This window comes from Colletotrichum abscissum (assembly GCF_030869225.1).
Source record: "Colletotrichum abscissum strain IMI 504890 chromosome Unknown Scaffold_12.1, whole genome shotgun sequence".
Taxonomy (NCBI): domain Eukaryota; kingdom Fungi; phylum Ascomycota; class Sordariomycetes; order Glomerellales; family Glomerellaceae; genus Colletotrichum; species Colletotrichum abscissum.
The window spans coordinates 162611-180461 of NW_026850010.1; the positions used below are offsets into that span (position 1 = coordinate 162611).

The 17851-nt window shown below is 54.1% G+C and overlaps 5 protein-coding genes across 5 annotated transcripts; 3 read left to right on the forward strand and 2 right to left on the reverse strand.

The window, feature by feature from the left end:
- Positions 1-10754: 10754 nt before the first annotated feature.
- Positions 10755-11228, forward strand: CABS01_05833 (uncharacterized protein; the record flags this gene model as incomplete). Its single annotated transcript, XM_060539201.1, has 2 exons — positions 10755-10877; positions 11196-11228. 2 exons carry the CDS (start codon positions 10755-10757, stop codon positions 11226-11228), a joined length of 156 nt encoding a protein of 51 aa, XP_060404596.1.
- Positions 11229-12638: 1410 nt separating this feature from the next.
- CABS01_05834 (uncharacterized protein) lies at positions 12639-13079 on the forward strand (the record flags this gene model as incomplete). Its single annotated transcript, XM_060539202.1, has 2 exons — positions 12639-12701; positions 12804-13079. 2 exons carry the CDS (start codon positions 12639-12641, stop codon positions 13077-13079), a joined length of 339 nt encoding a protein of 112 aa, XP_060404597.1.
- A 2234-nt stretch (positions 13080-15313) lies between these two features.
- Positions 15314-15658, reverse strand: CABS01_05835 (uncharacterized protein; the record flags this gene model as incomplete). Its single annotated transcript, XM_060539203.1, has 1 exon — positions 15314-15658. A coding segment is annotated over one exon (345 nt), but the record flags the coding sequence as incomplete, so codon positions are not given.
- Positions 15659-16248: 590 nt separating this feature from the next.
- On the forward strand, positions 16249-17667 carry CABS01_05836 (uncharacterized protein; the record flags this gene model as incomplete). The annotated part of the gene is made up of 3 exons (XM_060539204.1): positions 16249-16536; positions 17150-17175; positions 17310-17667. Coding segments are annotated over 3 exons (672 nt in total), but the record flags the coding sequence as incomplete, so codon positions are not given.
- On the reverse strand, positions 16469-16877 carry CABS01_05837 (uncharacterized protein; the record flags this gene model as incomplete). Its single annotated transcript, XM_060539205.1, has 2 exons — positions 16469-16519; positions 16692-16877. The coding sequence occupies 2 exons, from the start codon at positions 16875-16877 to the stop codon at positions 16469-16471; spliced, it is 237 nt and encodes a 78-aa protein (XP_060404600.1).
- Positions 17668-17851: the final 184 nt, after the last annotated feature.

Genomic DNA, 17851 nt, shown 5'->3' on the forward strand with positions numbered 1-17851 from the left:
AGCCAGGCAGGCAAGGCAGGCAAACGGGCAAGATTTCCCAGATGTTGGGGGCAGGAAATTTGAGCGAGGGCGTGAGAAAAAAGGGAGGGGGAGCAGAAATAAAGTGGAAATGGGGGGGGGGGGGGGTTGCGAATGTAACGCGGGCTTGACAGGCGAGGTCTTCCGCCCATCGCCGCCCGCTCCCTTCTCCTCCTCCTTCGTCACTTTTTGTCTGTGTATCCAGTATGTACAGAGTATTAGCGGCCGAACGAGAGAAAAATCTCACGCCAACCTATTGGGGGTACAAGCAATGGCAAGGTTGAGGAAGTTCAAGGAAAGGATGTGCGCACCTGGCGGCCAGTTTTGGCGACCGCACAGAGCCCGGACTTTTATCGCCGTCAATCCACCCGCGACGAGGAGCAATCGGCTGCTGCTGCTGCTGCTGCGGCGGCGCCGGCCGCTTGCTTGATCGAGTGGGTTTGGGCTTGACCGGGAGGAGAGATCGGAAGGAGATGCGAAGAAGTGTGTGTACAGAGTAGTATGGACGGATATGTGTATCTGTATGTGTATGCGTGTCCCGGGGGTCGCGGGTCGCGGGTGAGAGGGAGATATTCCCGACAGCATCCAAGATGGGCCGCCGTCCTTCATCTAGACACCTACAGTGTAGATCTGGATGTGTGTCGATGCAGATACCGGCTTCGGCCTGTCTCAAGTGTGCTGGTGGAATGATGTAGATGTAGTCTTTGCCTCTTCAACTAGTAGGTTTGTACGACCGTTGCACACATAACCTGATGCACGCTGTTTTCTCCGTACAGGAGCCGTCGTTGGAAATGCCTCCGTTCCCCGGTGCGCCAAAATATGAAGACGGGAGGACAAACGATGGGTGCCAAGCAAACAAGCAAACTGTATCATGAACGCGCCCAGCTCAGCTCTTTGCACAACGCAGCAGCGCAGGTCAGGCTAGGGCAGGGCTCCCGCGAGCTGCTGCTGCTGTCGTGGACACTAATGTAAGACATGTCGATTTCCCATCAGATCCTCCCACGACACAGATGCGAGGCTACGGGAAGCGCGCAGCTATCCCGACATATGCACAGGACGGAAGGCGGGCGGCGGGGTGAGGCACTGCTGCTCCTCTATGTCTGATGGAGGGAGGGGCCAAAAGCACCCGGGACATGATCCTGGGCCAGGAAAGGTCCCGTCAAGTCCAGCCATAGCCGATCGTGAGAGTACAGACGGACAGGCTACAGCCTACAACAGCCGTGCTCAACCTCTGTCGTCGGATCGTGGATCTTTTTGAGGGGGGGGGGGGGGGGATGCTGGTGGTGTACATACCTGTCCGCCCATGCTTTCCAGGTGCACAACTACCCAGCATATCATGGACAGGGTCAGACGCGTGGTCTTACCGGACTCCGCTGCGGGTGGGCGACATCAAGCAAGGCTCGCATCAGTTAGACGCAGTGTTGATGGCCCATCTCGGACTCGTCAAAAGAGCCTCCTCTCAAGTTTCAACGGTATCAACATACCAAGCATCATCGAGACAAGTTCAACGGTCCAGATGTTAAGAATGCGGGGCTCTTCATAAACAGCGGGCTGTTCGCCGTATGTGGATGTTCCTTCGTCAAAATGTCTCAAATTTCTCATTCTCCAAGCCGAGCCTGGATGGTGAAAGGAGCAGGCAATGGCGGCTTTCGTCAGAAAATAACAGCAGCACGACGACTGAGCTGAGCTGAGTGACTGATGACCGATGGGCCTATGATCCGATGGAGGTAACTCTATGTAACGCAACAAGGGGCGGAAGAAGACACGAGACGAGACGAAAAATGATATCCAGTCGTGTCGTGACAAGAGATCGAACGCCAGAGAGAAAAGACCGTGGCTGGAATCGAATCCGCTGTCGTCCGCTCGCCCCACGTCTCGTGGTGTTGGTGTTGGTGTTGGTGTTGGCCATTAGTCCCACCCATCGTCGAGAGACGGCGAGAAGCGCAGTCGGGATCTCGTCATGGGTGTGCGGATGCGCGATTTGCCAGGATGTTTTTGCGAGGAGGGCTTGAATTGTTCAAACTGACGAACGAGGGCCCCATCGGAAGACTGACTGGCGATGGAGGTACGAAGTCGTGTAGGTAGTGTAGGGGTGAAGAGTACCTAAGCAAAAGTGAGCAGAGAGAAAAACGCACTGGAGACTCAAGACTCAAAAGACTGGGGAGGAGGAGAAGGAGGAGGGGGGTGGAGATGGAAACAAGACTCAAGAGCAGCCAGCAGCCCAGAGTGAGGGGAACAGCCGTGGGCCATCTTGGGCGCATGTACAGGTACAAGCACACTCCCCCTCCTCCTCCTCCTTCGTCTTCTTCGCCATTGCATCGTGCCACTTGCCTCCACGTGAAAAACCACCGGTATGCGCATAAAACCTCAACGTCCAGCAGGCGGCGGGAAAGACACTGGGCAAGGTAGCCCTGCCAGCGCAGCGTGGCTCCAGTGGGGGGTCAGCAAGCCAGCTCTTTCGGGTATAGGGCTATTGGCTCGACCGCAGCGGAGAGGCAAGCGATGATAGGTTAGTGGGCCGGGGGGTCCAGGCCTGGGTCTCTCTCCTCTTTTCTTCCTGGTTACTCTCTCTCTCTCTCACTCTCGGAGAGAGACTCAGTCACTCTCCCTCTTCTCCCCCCGGCTGAGTGTGCCTCTATCACCATGCCCCAGATCCTGGCAAGAAAAGCAGCCAGAGGCCCCAGAGCAAGCGTGGACGGGGAGCGGGGAGAGGGCGTCGCCGTAAAGAGGCCACAAGAGTAGCGGTGAAGAGGATGCTAAACCCAATCAGTGAAGCCATTGTCACCTCCGCCAACCTCGACCGAGCCGCCTCAACGCCACAGTGTCGAGAGAAGACGTCAACTTGTACCTCCAACCGACACTCACAGTCCGTCGCCTGTTACGAACACAGACTTGTCTCGGTGATTGAACGTTGGCTGGATGGGCACGCATAGTATCGGGGATATAACAGTCGCAGAGAGCGGGATGAGAGTCAATCGGCACTTGGTCTTGATTCAAGTTGTAGAGACATGACTTGTGCTTGCGCCAGTTTGTGCTTGCCGGTGCTGGCATGGTAATCCGAGTCTGATTTTGGATCTCTGTACTGAAGTGAGGGTTGCTGTCATAACTGCTATTGCCTGGACTCTCGTGCGATGCTCGTGTTTGATTACAAAATGCCATCTCTACGACAAGAGCTGCACGGGCAAAGACAATGTCAATTCGACTCAGTGCGTTCCGGTCCAGTCAGACAGCGGAGAGCATTTGCCCGTTCAGGTCGTTGAAAAGGCACCATCGCTGACCATCGCTGGCATCAATCCCATGTCATGTCGCGCAGACCGTATGTTCCAGCCCTCAGCCCCGGCCATGTTCCCATTGGACCAGCATCGTCGGCGACGTGGAACTACCCATTGGAACGGTACGGGTACTGTCAGACCTCATCTAACGCTACGCCGTCTGACCTGGCCCTTCCTCGCAGCTGCGGGAGGAACTCCTCGTGCTTCTCATGTAAGGCGGAAAACGGTCCGCTCATGCATGCTTATTGATGGATGAGAGTAGCAGAGGATAATATTCCTGGTAATATGATTTGCATAAGGACTTCTATCCTCAAGGAATCTGCTGCCGGCAGCCTCCACGTCGCCAGGGAAAGTTTGCCTGCGATCAAAGGCGGTGCCTCTTGTTATATAGTAGAGCCAAATCGGCTATCCATATACATGGGGGCGAAGCTGCAAAATCTTGACCAAAGCTAAACAATGTATTTGCAGTCGAATAGGAAGAGAGCCTGGACATTCGACGTTGACTTGCGGTCGGTTGAGCTGGCTGGCTAGGTTTGTCTACGTCTCTGAGCAGATTGCGAATTCAATTGCTGAACGCGTTTCCAGATCAGGACAAGAGTCCCGGGACAGGTACTTTGGAGTTGCGGCGTGGTTGTGGGCGTAGGCGTAGACGCAGGCCCAAGTGCGTTGTAGATGGATGGTGTGGCTGCCGTCGACGTGGATTGCTATGATTCGCCCAAACTCGAATTGCTGGGACTCTCTCTCTCTCCGTCTGCCTCTCTCTCCCATATCGGCCAAAGAAGCGATGATGGCGCTGAACTGATAAGCCAAATTGCTGTTGGCCCCGGTCGGTGAACCAAAAAAACATCCAGGAAGTACAGGCTACATGGCCCCCCTAATTTATCCTGTACGATACGTCCGTATGTAAGTTATGGTATGTTAGCAACTTGACACAAGTGTCCAATGGTGTTTTTGGTGATGGATATCCGCGAAGAGTGCACATAGACGTCAAGAAACTCCTGGGAGACCCTCTGGCCATACCCGTCATAGTTTCAACACGACTCTGTGCAAGATGTTGTGTGCTGTGCAGTCTCGAATGATGGGCATATTACTAGAAGCATGACCAATTCCCGAGACCGGAATGTGTCGTGGGCGATGGAACGTTCGCTGTGCCAGTAAAGTCTGTTGATCCGGCTCAACGAAGTCGGTGCGATTTTATTCGATCAACTATTGCATCCCTTGGCGAAAGATAGCACATCGAATGCATTGTCCCTGGGCACCATGGAAAGGCTAGAGAAAGTGAAGCAAGTCGCGGTGCAGAGACGTTTATTGTGACCGACCGATACGTACCCAGTACCTTGCAGACAGAGAGGGAAAGAGAGTTGACGGGTAGGCTAATGTGGCTCGGAGAAGGTAGACTCTTCCGCCAGATCACTGACACCAGTGAACTAGCTTCAAAAGCGGCAAGTGGTTCGTATGTACTATGTAGGCAAGCGATGTGGAGGTACGGTATCTCAACTAGATCGCAGCAAGTTCGAACATGTATCCGTACGGAGTAGTTTGCTGTGTGAGTGGGACACTTGGGAAGTGCGCCAATGCATGTGTGGCTACCGTTGTCCACTCTGCGACCGCAACGTAGTTATGGCACCTCATTGCAAAAAAGGTGACGCTGTTGAAGAGAGAAGTTGAGCACGCTTGGTCTGTGACAAGTACGTAGCAATTGATGCCAACAGCTCTGAACAAGCCTTGGATCTTTGACGTTGTCTCTTCTCAATCGCCGAAATGTCTGGTGCAAAGGCACGGATTCGTTCAAGTCTGTGTCTTTCGTCTCTGTGGTACGCTTGGTAGTAGTTTCGTGACGGAACGAGGCGTCAGCCGCGGACCCGTCTTTCGCCGTGAATGGAGCCGAAATCCAACAAGCCAGGCTGGAGGGGAGTGGAGATGCCCTCAGCGAGCAGCTACCTACCCTTCCTTGCAAGAGAGGAGCTTTCGAGCCTTGGAGCTCTGATCTCTTGGAAGGACAGAGTCTCATAGCCTGAGGCCCAAGTTGCATACTGGCAGTCTGTTATTCCTTCTCCAGGAGGACTCTGTTAGGGCTGTTGATGTACGGAGTATCTCGGTACAAGCTAGAAAGGAAGGGCTGGAGGACTGGGGTGCTCTTCGAGAGCACTGAAACGCACCCCTCCCTCCTCAACGTTAGATAAACACGTTGATTGGTCATGTTTTAGAGATGCTTAGCCGCCTTGCAGCTGGGTCATGCAAGTGCTCAAGCCAACATCAGCATCACACACTAATCCCTGTTGAATCTGCCATCTTTGGCATCCAGAATTTTAAGATGTCTGCAGGGTCTGGACGACATGGGGACCAGGGTTCGTCAGCTGCGTTGCTGATTGCTATCGTGCGCGATGCCACCATGCGGATACTGTGCCCCCAGACAAAGTATCCGTTAGCCATACGGAGTACATGAAGAAGCTGTCCAAACCCCCACAGCAATGAGGAGATACACAGTAGTGCGCGGGAAGGACGACAAGTCCGCTTCCCAGGATGAGACGTGCGTTCGCGAGCAGAGTTGCAGTCGTCTGCATATTCTGTAGGTATAAACCTCATTTGGTGTAAGTCCCGAATCCAAGTCAGAAGAAAATGCATAGACGTTGTTGAACCCCCATTCGGGACGCCGTTGGTATTTCCTTTGATAACTCCAGGCCGAATCGGGTGACTCTCGTTGTATCCATTGGCTTCAGAACGCCACAACTACTCGCGTTCTACGCCTCAAGCACAGAGCGCCGACGGTAGCAGGACAGGAGCTACGACAAGGTGAGCGGCAAGCGGTCTATCGTTTTGTAACGTTGACCGCAGCTCGTTTCGACGTGCCGAGTCCGATCGAGTAGGAATTGTGAACGTCCGTCTCTGAAGTTTCGTGGCGATACATATGAAGCAACGTCTGTCGTTGTGCTTCACGTCTTGCAGCGACAAAGGGGGGAAAGCGCTCCTCCTGGTTTTTAGTGCTCACAGACATTTTGGCATTGCAACAGGGGCAATTTCGTCTAATCAACGGCCTTTAAAAAGCTCGGCAAGGTGTTGCTATTGTATTCTGACAGATGATCGAGGGTCAGTGCGATGTCGATGGACCTGCCGTTACCATGGCTCGAATACTGTTGTCGCCGCGGTCCCCACCACCAGGTCTCACCCCTCCCATTCGAAGCTGTCGGAGTGAGACAAGGATTCAAAGCAGGTAACAAAGAGCTCTCTCGTCCGAAGAAAAGACCCTGAATGACTGAAAGCCATTGTCAGTGTGGCTGGCCATGTTGCTTATGAGACATGACTGAGGATTCAGGTACTAGGTCTTCCTGTTCTGAACGGGAACTCGTTGCTCTTCTCGTGAGAGCGTGTACACTTCTTTGGGAAAGCCAGTCTGGATCGACCACGAAATCGACCAACGAGGAGGGATGAATCGGCCACGCTCGCAAGCCCCCGATGTGTGGAACAACCGCTCATGACATCTCAAATAGCCAGGCTGATAACAGACAGTGACGATGGCTTCCGTACGTTGATGAAAACGCATTGTGCAGGTGATTAGTCATGGACTGCGCTTCCACCGATGGCAGCAGAAACGAAACGAAACAGGGGTTGGCTGCTTGTCTCCTCGCAACGAACCGATCACCATGTATCCGCAGTGTATGGCCACAGAGTCTCCGTTTTGGTAGTGCCGTTTGGAGTCGGGCGATGATCACGAGCCAGGGGCCAGAGACAAGGAGCAGCACCCGTGACTGGGTTTGCGAGGTGATGTTTAAGACCAAATCCATGGTAAGCCCAAAATAACGGCTACCTGTAGTGCACAGCTGCGTGTCGAGCTCAGCACGAGGAACCGCCTCAAATCCGTATAGGTACGCCTTCGGATACAAGCAAGAGAACCATGGTGCCGCTGGAGAAGGCGACCTGGTGGCAGTGACCCTGCAAAGAGTGTAGGTACCTCATGTACGGGCCGCAGCGTACAGGACGGAATCTTGCATTCGATTGCACATGCCCCCCCCCCCCCTCCCCACAGGCTTCTGCATCACACCGGGCTAGAAGCAACGCCGGAACACACATCCACCGTCCCTCCTAATGCGACGAGCCCCGCACCGGCCTGTCCCGTTGGCATTTGCTATGCGGTTGCGTGCCTTCGTGACTGAGCTTGTCGATTCTCATTGTGTCTCTTTTGAAAAAGATGGTCGTCTTTCGTAATGTCCTTGGTAAAGGGAGAGCCTCCAAGCTAGTCGCTCCGTGATCCATATATCTCTGGAACCCGTATCCGTACTATCCTCGCACCTCAAAGTCGCACCGAAGTCGGACCGCAACGTAGAGATATATCGTATCTGAAGTGTCGATTCTTCCTAGCAGTCTTGTAGGGCCAGGCAAAGCCTTTGGGGGGCCCCTGCTGCGGGAACTTAGAAGAGCGCCGACCATCTAGCATACCACCTACGTTGACGCAGATGCATGCATTGCCCGACATGCAGCCACGAGGATGAACGACCTCCACCTTGTCGTCCACCTTTGTTAGAGATCTGAACTGGCTCTGTCGTTGATCTTAATCGCGGAGGCGCAGACACGCACGTCAATCGCGCTGTGAGAAGCGCATCCCTGCAGACGAAGAGGATCTGGTCCTCGGCCACTTTTTGGGCAGAGTGGCACAAATCCTTGATTCATGGGACTGTGACGCCCAGGAGTAGTCGAGATACTTTGCGTGTGTTCAAGCCGTACGCGGTCGGCAGAAAGCCTTTAACTGCATCCCGAGAGTTGTTGTCCTTCTTCCACCGCAGGAAGCTGGGCAGGAACTTTGTACGCCTGAGCAAACGGAAGTGTGTTCCATTATCCAGTCTCTTCATGTGCAACATCAACAAGCATGTTGTCAAAGCTGTCATGTATCACAAGCCCCGTCGGCGTTGCGTTGAGAGAACAGCCATCGAGGTTACCAAGCTAAGCATCCGAATCTGCTTGCTGTAGGCGGGCGTGGCAGGACACGAAGATCGAAAGAACTCCGGGCAGCACACAGAGGTCTTTAGCAGGTCCAAAGTTTCCTCATCTGCAGGAATCTTGCATTGCAGAATGGCCCATCGGAACATTTCCCCCATGGCAGGAAGAGCAGTCAGTCCGCCGTTACAATTGATCACCGAATTGGAGGGAGCTGACCGAAGGGCAGCTTGCTTCAATAATGAGAGTGATGCGGCTTGGGACTACTGTAAACTTGACGCCGCTCAGTCACTTTGCGATCCATATTACGGCACGAGGCAGTGGCGCCACAAGCCACCGTGTATGCCTGGCTACAAGCCTTGCAATGCTGCAATTCCCAAGCAACGTCGCGCGTTTGGCGTATTTGCTCACTTGAACATCTGTTTCGGCTGGCAACTTCGACATGCTCTCCGACAAGCGCAGGATTGTGGGCCTTCATAAGAGCAACACACGCCGTAGGATTTGAGCTCTCTGGGCATTACTAACGCCGCCGTAAAAGACGACGGGGGTAGTAGGGTAGATTGTGAAGCCATTTCACGAGCAAGTCTGCTATTCCCATAAGCGACGGCGCAAACGAGGTGATGTGCAAGCCCGACTGCGCGTAATGAAATGGATGGCTTGAACAAAAGAAAGCAAACTCACAGGCGTCATCAGCATAGGTAGTGAGACCCAAAGCCATGAGAGTTGCGAAAGGCTTATGAAGTTATGAACCACCTTGTTTGAAAAGCCGGTCTATGACTGTCACCTAGCCGCGCCTACCAAAGGGGTTTGGCTGAGCTTGGCTAGGCGCCAGGAGTCTCGGCCTGCGGACCTTGCGTGACGAGTTGGACTAGAGGGATAGGCGGGCTTGACGGTGTTTCTTTTTCCAGTCTTGGCAGCCGTTGGTTATTGTCGGCGGCGGCCGTCCGCAAGTCGACCAGTGGTGCGTGTTTTCTGATCCTTACGACAATGTCTCGCCGACCGAAGGCTAAGACGGCATTTGCGACCAGCTTGCCGCTCTTATTACCTAGGTACTGTCATGGTCAAGGTGGAGGGTTGGATGAAAAGCTCGGGCGCAACGGAGATCCGTGAGAAACTAGCTAGGGCTTGAGTATTCGGAGCAGGGTTGAGTTACCAGCGTTAGGTAGGATGAGCAAGGTGGCAGGTATCCGCATGTACAAAGTAGACGACTGATGTGGTCCGTGATGCCGATGTTTGCTCGAGGTGGTTGGGAGCGACCCGGCACCGGAGCTTTGGAGGGAACAAGTGTCTCCGTACACGTACTCGGGGCTCCAGCAGGGTTGAGGGTAGTCCGCTCGCCTGGGTCTGGCCATGACGGGACTCGAGGGTCCGGATGCGCCAGAAAAAAGTGTGAGGGCAATTTGGAGGACGGGACCCAGAGACAAACCAGCCCATGCTGGGAAGAGCAGGCGGTTCGAGGTTGATGCAGTCGAAGGCGTGCGTCCGCAGATGTCTCGCTGTGGAAACAAACAACAGTACTCCATCATTCCAAGTTATCTGCCTACTTTGTAGGCTGAAGCAGACCAAGACCACAGCTCATCTTTATTGTGTGAAAACACGATGCATTTGTGCAACGGGTGGCCCCGAGTGCATTCCCCGGGAAGCTCGGGAAGACATTGAATGAGGCTCGCCAACGTGCCTGGCAGCTCTGGTGACTGATCTTCATTTGAGTTGAGCCCTGGAACGCATGCCTGCCTTGCTGCGTCCAGGGGAAGGTAACCGCACACAGGTCGCTGCAAATTTCCGAGTAGAGAGACTCGGGTCGATGAGGACAGAATGTCGAAGAGCGAAGGGACCCCGGCCGTCTCAAGTTCTTGCAGCGAATCGGCGGAGAGAGAGGTATCTTGGCTCGATTCTCTGGCAATTGGCACAAGCCCAGCGACTCTGTCAGTCTGGCTGTCGCTGTGGTTGTCGTTGTGCGCGTTGCGCACCCTAGACCGCTCAGGAGGCAGAGACGGTGACGGTGACGGGCGATTCGAAGAGGCAAGGTGAGGCCCCTTCAATCGGCAGAAGAGCGTGGAGGCGTGCGATAGGTTGGAGAGGGGTCGGTGGGCATGAGACACTGAAACGATGAGAAAAAAGAAATGTGGTTGATGAACTGGCCGGCTGAATGCTAATGCTGTCGGGACGTCGCTACCTTACTTTGCTCACAGTCTGCACCCGTAAGGTAGGTAGTCCGCTCTCGGATCAGGAAGCAGCAGGGAGTGGACTGCCTTACCCTTGGCAAGTCCGAATTGAAGGACCTCGGGATGTGAATGTCTTTACGGAGTACAGAGTACGTATTAGTAGGTATAGAGCATCAGGATTTCGAAGTAGACATCGAAGTAGTCAGTCTGTCCTCCGCCAGTGAGCAGGGCACTTGCCTGAGATGCAGTTAAGGGATCTTATCTGGGGGAGATGGCGACAGCACCAATGTACCAAGGATATCCTCGAGACGTTGACGGGCACCTGCTTACGATAGCGGGCTTTTTTTATGATACCTCAACCTACTTAACCATGACAGGCAGGAGGTATATTCTGTGGTACTACGTGGGAGGGACATGGATTGTCGACGATTCCTTCCTGGGCTGGATAGACCTGAAGGTCGACCATGTCACGAATGGAAACTTGAGCGAGATTGTAGGCAAGACCGGCCGCGTTGGGAACCTCAGGCAAAGAATCTCATCACATCTGGGGCCGGGGAAGAAGGAGGTGGATTTGCGTGCTTGCCGAAGACTCAAGGATTTTCGGGTCTCTTAAGTTGCCCTTCCTTCCTCAGAAATCTATGTAGCAAGAAGTAAAGGGAAAGTATGCAGTAAGTATGGAACACGAGGATGCCGGTTTAAACTCGATATCAGTACCGTACCTTTTCCCTACCTACATCTTACCTGACGCATGTAAAGTGCGACCACAAACAATGTCTTACGTAATTAACTACAATTCTAATGCATCTTACAGTCCGATCACGATAACAACATGTCGAACAAATAACTGGAAATGGCCGCCGTCGCATGTTACGCAACTGAGCAAATTGGAAGGTTATGAATGATGATAGTCGTCTATCAGCGAAAGAGATTCGGCCCGCAACTGCCTTCCTAGATAAGGTGTTGGAAGGGAAGGTGAGGTACGGACATTATATCCGTGAAGTCGGCTTTCTTTCCCACAAACCGTTCATGGTTCTTCCTGCCGTGGTGTCCACCACTTGTTGCTCCAAAGGACCAATTTGGAAGTTGCAGCACCCACCTACCAGCCACCACCTTGCCGCGATTGTGACGGGGACTTCTGCCCATGTTGATTTTCTATACCCTAGTCATCATCCACTCTTGCTCCGCAAAGGGAAAGCAGGGCAAGGCACATAGGGTTCGCAGCGGGGCCGGCGCGGAGAAGGCACTGGACAGGTTCACTACTACGTAAGTCAAATCGGCAGGGCAGGCATGGGAGGGCGGAAAACAAGCAAGCAAGCAAGCAATTGAGCAAGCAGCACGCACGTCGCACGCCGCACGCCGCACACGAGAGACAGATGAGCAAAGCGGGTTTCCTGCGAGATGTGGAAACGCAAGGCAAGGCAAAGCAAAGCAAGGCAAGGCAAGGCAAGGCAAGGCAAGACAAGACAAGACAAGACGCGACAGAATCCGCTGACCCAGACCTGATCAGACCAACCAGCCAGCCAGCCTGATTCTCTCCCCAGTCAGCAGGCCGGCGACAACGATGACAGACCTGTGGAGAGTCAGCATCAGCATCCCTACGGATACTCCGTATGAATACGTACATGGAGAGAGACGACAACAACAAGGTCAGCCAAGATAGCGTTACAAGATCTGCCTTTTGACATGCGCATGGCCCTCTGCCGCACAGTGCAGCAACGTCTGTGCTTTCGAGCACCATTGTCGGGAACCCCCCAGCCAGCCCAGCGCACTAAGATCAGAGATGCATCAAGCGGCAAGCCAATCCTTAACCCTTGGTCTAAACAGACGAGGGAGCACGGGAGGACCAACTGCGGTATGGTCAGATACCCCCAAATCGGCCCAGTGTCGTTTTTATATCCTCTTACCGAGTGCTAGTAGTGTAGGCTCGGCAATCGACAGCGAACGCCCCCCTTCTATGTCTCCTGGTTCGCTGCGCGCTGCGCTAAACCGACGGCGTTGTGCTTGGAGTCCATCAGAAGCGTCGAGAAGACGACGATGCGCTATTGGCTTGCTTCTTCTTCTTCTTCCTTCGCCGCTCGCTCTCGTCTTTTTTTATCCCTTGCCTCGGGTCCTAGCCTTGCAACGGTGCTTCTACCGGTAGTGAGGCCATTGTTGTCAACCATTTGCTATTGAGGCTCTTGTCTTGTTGACCTTTGATACCGGGACTTTGAGCAATAGCCGCTTGCTACACTGCCTCACCTAACCTCACCTAACCATGAAGAAACTGCGCCGCTCTGAGATGATGATGGCCTTGGCCGCCGCCAATGGCACATGGACCGTACCTTGGTGTCGGGTACGATTAACTTTTCCTTCGAAGCAATGGACACCCGAACCCTACATGCGCCGACCGGATGACATGACACTTTTGTTGGAACGGCAGTACCTTGCGACGGAACTCAAGTCCGGGACAAAACAGGCCCTGGAGATGCCGTGCTTCATTGGCAGCTGCGGCGGAAACATCCAACATCCAAACGCACAGTCCACTGTCTGCCCGACGGCCTTCGAGGTTCGGTCGAACAACAAAGGTCACAACAATGACACGGCCAATGGGTCAAGGAGAGCACAAGAGGCAACGCCAAGTCCGAGGCCCAAGGGTAGGCAGATAGAATGGATGGATCGAGGAGCACGGCCGGGACACTGTGCCAACCAGCGTTAAGCCCGCCTTATTACAATGTTATCAACCGCGGTTGCCGCTGCGGCCACCATCTCCATCTGCTGAACCGCTCGGGTCGCCTTACTAATTTGCCGGACTTTACTGCAGCCTCTATCATCTTGGTTTGACCGTCTGGTCCGAGTGATGTGAGTTATACCCGGTCTTGTTCGTTGTTGAGGAAATGGATGACACCAAAGCCTAGGTCTGGGCTTGAAGTCTAGCACACTCTACTCTCTATGTCTCGAACAAGACGACACTGACGAGTTGCGGGGCTCTAGCGGCGGTGCGCTGAGTGACTGGCAATGGACATTGGTCACAGCGTCGCTGGAGACTTGGAACCGACGACCTCCGTCCACATGCCCGGGGCTGTGTCGGGGTTGAAGAACGATTCGAAAACAGCCAGCATTGCCACGGAGAGAAATTAACTACGGAGTACAGGATACGCATCAATGAGACAAGTTGACCAGCGGGCAGAAGCGATCAGTGCTTTTGGATCTTCAGATCGGTCCCCTGGAAACTGAAAAGACCTTGAACTTGGGTTTCCAACCAAAAGCTGACAGTTTCTTGATTTGCCATGCTCTGTGTGTTTGTGCAGAGAGAGAAACTCGAGACGCCACTCTTCAAATCACAAAAGGACGAGAAAGAAAAGACGAAACAACACGAGTATCGGCGCAATGGCGACGGCCCAGAGACATGAGAATCGCCATTCGTCTCTGGCCGACGTCACTTGGACTTGGAAAGAGCATTTGATATGCACTCTTTGGACTATGGCACATAGATTCAAGGGCTCCAGATCGGGCCCACTCCACTTCTTCCCATCTCTGTCGAGGCTCGTCTCTCATCTCCCAAGTCCCCGCACAAGGGCAGGCTCAGTCGACGTCCCGTCGGGATAGTGATACTGGATTCAAGCGAGATACAGATTGTGTCTGGTTTCGTTTCGATGCTTGTGCAAGTTACACACCGTTCTTCCAGTGCTGCTTGCTTTCAGTTCGCCGGGGGATAAGTTGTTCTGGTCTCATGGATCCGTAGCGTGGGAACAGTAGGGTCGGTCGAGGTTGTTTGGCACAGAGCAGCCAACGTCGACGCCCACATTCTGCTCGGTCGCGGTTGCGGTCGGGCGAGGTACGATGTTCGCACAGGTATTGGTACCTCGTCTCGTGAGAGTCCTTGGGCTTGGAATAGGCCCTAGGCCTGGCGGGCTTCCTTGCCAATGCAAAGCCCTGGCATTATCTACAGTGGCCTGCTTGATTGCGTTGAACTGCGTTTACCTGCGTAGTCTGGACATTGTCTAGATGGGAATCCATCATTGCCCGTACGCCTGCTCCTTCACGTTGTCCGTCCGCCTCAGAGTGTCTAGGCCCGGTGTGTTGAGTATTCCTTCTGAAAGGCCGACAGACCGACCGCGACAGACTGGGGCTTGAACTCAGGCCATGGGCCACCCTGGTCAAGGACAACAGACCCCTCTCTTCCTGGTGTCACCCTACTCTGACCACGCCCCTCGAGCGGCGACACTAGGCCCCGGGAAACGACAACGAAGCCCACGTTCAACGAGGCCCTCGACGCCATTACTCCCGTGGCACGCCCCCCCTTCCCGATTCTTGTCGCTGTCCTTCCCTACACCCACCGAACGGCGACGGTTAGCTTAGCCTGGCCGTACCACCCTTCCAGGGCTCGGGTAGCTGGCTGAGAATACCTACTCTCTGCGCCCCAGCCCGACCCAATGGTCAAGGCCGAAGAAGAGACGAAAAAGAGAGGTGAGTGCCGGCGGTAGAGTCGCTTACCGACGCGGCCACGGATCAACCTGACAGAGCGAGTCAGAGTGAGAGAGAGATGGAGCTTGGGGCTTGGAGCCGGTACTTGGAGGGAGGAACAGGTGTCGAGGTGCGGACGCAGAAGCAGAGTAAAAAGGCCCGCTGCCAGCTAAGGCAAGGTACGGAAAGGCAATGTGAGGTGAGGTGATGGATGTGCTGTTGAGGTTCGCATTCCCACATGGATAGAGAGGAACGCAAGACAGGGCAAAACGCAGTAAGCGTACCGGCACCGCACGCTGTATCCGTACCCCGTACGGCTTGTTGGCAGAGAAAGAGAGAGAGAGAGAGAGAGACTGAGCGGAGTCTTTAGGCACTTGTGAACACAAGGTACTCCGTACGAGTCAATATCCCCACTTTTCCCTAAGGCTTCTTCTCGTTCGCTCCATCCAGAAGCTGAGGATAAGTCGACAGACTGGGGGAACATTGTCAGTTCCGTCCCGTCCACATACGAGAAACAGAGCCCACACCTGGGACTTGGAGTCGGGAAAAAGAAAAGATAAACAGCAAGAAAGATACGGTACCAATGACAGGCCGTATGAGCGACCAGAGGAAGGACCAGGACCATGCTGCGTACACGAGACCCCGAAGGAGTCGTAGGTACCGACTACATTGCATCCTGAAGTGCACGTCCCATGCCATTAACAGTACTTCGTAGACAGGCGTTGCGAAATAGACATTGAGGCAAAAGAAAAATAAACGTAAAGGGAGAAAGCAGTTGAAGGAGCTGACGATGGTTGGGTACCGAGACAAGGAACATGGACAGCGCAGTACGTCCGTACCTTACCTTGGTTCCAGAGACGGATCGAGGTTAAGCTCCCAGCTCCATGAAATTGAATGCGAATACCGGTACACTCAAGGTAGGCAAGGGAAGAAGGCTCCTTGGGTAGTAGGGTCCATGATTCTGCTGTCTGTTCGCTCCTCTGGACTTTGGAGCGCGTGTGCGTTGGCTGTTGGCTGTATGTGCCTCCATGTGTGCCGCGGATGCGTGTGTGTCAGTGTCCAGAGTGTGTGTGTGTGTGTGTGTGTGGCTTCGTCGTCGACGACCGAAGTACCGGGATACTTTGCGCACCTCAACTTTCGCTCATCTGTCCGCCGATATTTTACCTTACCGGGTGGGAAGAAAAAAGCTGGATACGTATCTTTTCCGCCAGTCGTCGCTCTAACTCGGTTTTTTTTCTTCTCTTCCTTCTCGCACCCCCCACCTCACCCCCCTTCTCCGCTCTTCATCCTCCTCCCCTCCTTCTCCTCTTCTCCTCCCATCTAGCATCCCATTCAATCCCTTCCCCCCCATCCATCCCACTTGGTAGAGACCCCCCGGTCTCCGTACCACGGTACTTTCGGCCTTATCCTCGCCCTCCAGCTTGCTCGTCCTTCACCCTCCCCCAAAGACCCCCTCATCTGCGACCCCCGGTCGGCCGGACTGTCCACTTAGCAGCAGCACTGAACGGCCAAACCCACCAGTCTCTGAGCTCCTCCGGGGAGGGGGGGCAGGCCCTTGGCCTGTGCCATTTTCTCAACCCAAGCCCACCTACCTTGTCGAACGCCGCTACCAGAGTCCGTATCTTTTGCCCGTGAGATACCTCAGTCCTCGCCGCTATACTTGCCCTCCCAGCACAGCGTCGCGCTACCTGGCTCCGTACGCAAGTATGGTACGGAGTACGGTACGGGCCAGACAGTTCACAGTAGACAGACAGATAGACAAATGGGCCAAAGAAAGCAAGCGAGCGGGCAAAAGAGAGCGCGCGAGAGAGAGACAGAGACAGAGAGAACCCTACCGCTCTTCTAGTAGACACACAGTACCTACCTGCGAAATATCGCCTAACAGTACCTGGTCCTTCTGCCTCTCCGCCTCTCTGCACCTCTCGCTCTGAGTCTCTGGGTCCTGGAGTCTGCGCTCACTCTGCTTCGACCTCTCGGTGCCCCATGGACCCTGCCCCATGCTCTTGAGCTCTGCCATGTCCGTACCGCTACCGCCGTACCACACCAGCATTGACCAAAGTGCGGATACCGCAGTACCCCAGTAAGGTACCTTTACCCTCAACCCCCAATCCTCAACCCGCACCTGCACCTTGCACTTGCGCCGGCCGGGGTGGGCGTGGACATGGGCCAGAGGGCGTGTGTGGTGTGGATTGTGGATGGATGGACTTCGACCTGCCTCCTCTTCTTTTCTCACCACCAAAAACAAAACCTTCCCACGCCCGTCTTCTTTCTTTTCTTTCTACCTCTCACGACTCCACCAACCACCTCCAATATTCCACTCAGGATAGCCAAAGAGGCGAGGACGGTAAGTCAGAACTTCTTCTACACTTCCACTGCCTCTTCTACCCTCTTCTTCCACCTCCTCACCTCACCTCAACCCGCCTAACCTCCAACTACCCTTCTCATTCCTCTGCTGCACCTCCTACTGCACACCCGCCCCCAGTCCTATATACGCCAAACTCGTAGCTAATGTACCTGCATTAGAAGAGTTGGGCGAGCTCGACGAAGAAAAAAAAAGAGAAGCAAATATCAAGGAAGACCAAGACGATTCACCTGCTCTCCTCGAGTGTTTGTGTGCTGTGTCTGGTACCTGCCTGAATAGAGACCTCCATACAAACGGCCCTCCACCGCTTGTTACTCAGCCCCGATTTCAGAAGAAAAAGGGCATTCCCTCGCTTCGCATCGTCACCGTCCTCGGCTCCATTCGTGCAACCCGCATTGCAATTTCGAGAGACTCACCCCAAGTCTCCTCTGCTGCCACATCGACAAACGTCTTCTCCATCAGTCAGCCTGCAACCTAAGGCTTACGACCGCCAATTCGACAAGACACCCCAGCTACCAAATCGCCGCCTCCGCCATCTCCATCAAACCTCAGATGCTACGAAGATAGAATCTCCTGATTTTTAACGACTGCTTACGACGACCACGACCGTCCTGATCTGTTTCTTTTTTTCAAAAGAACCATTGTGTTGTACGGATTATTCC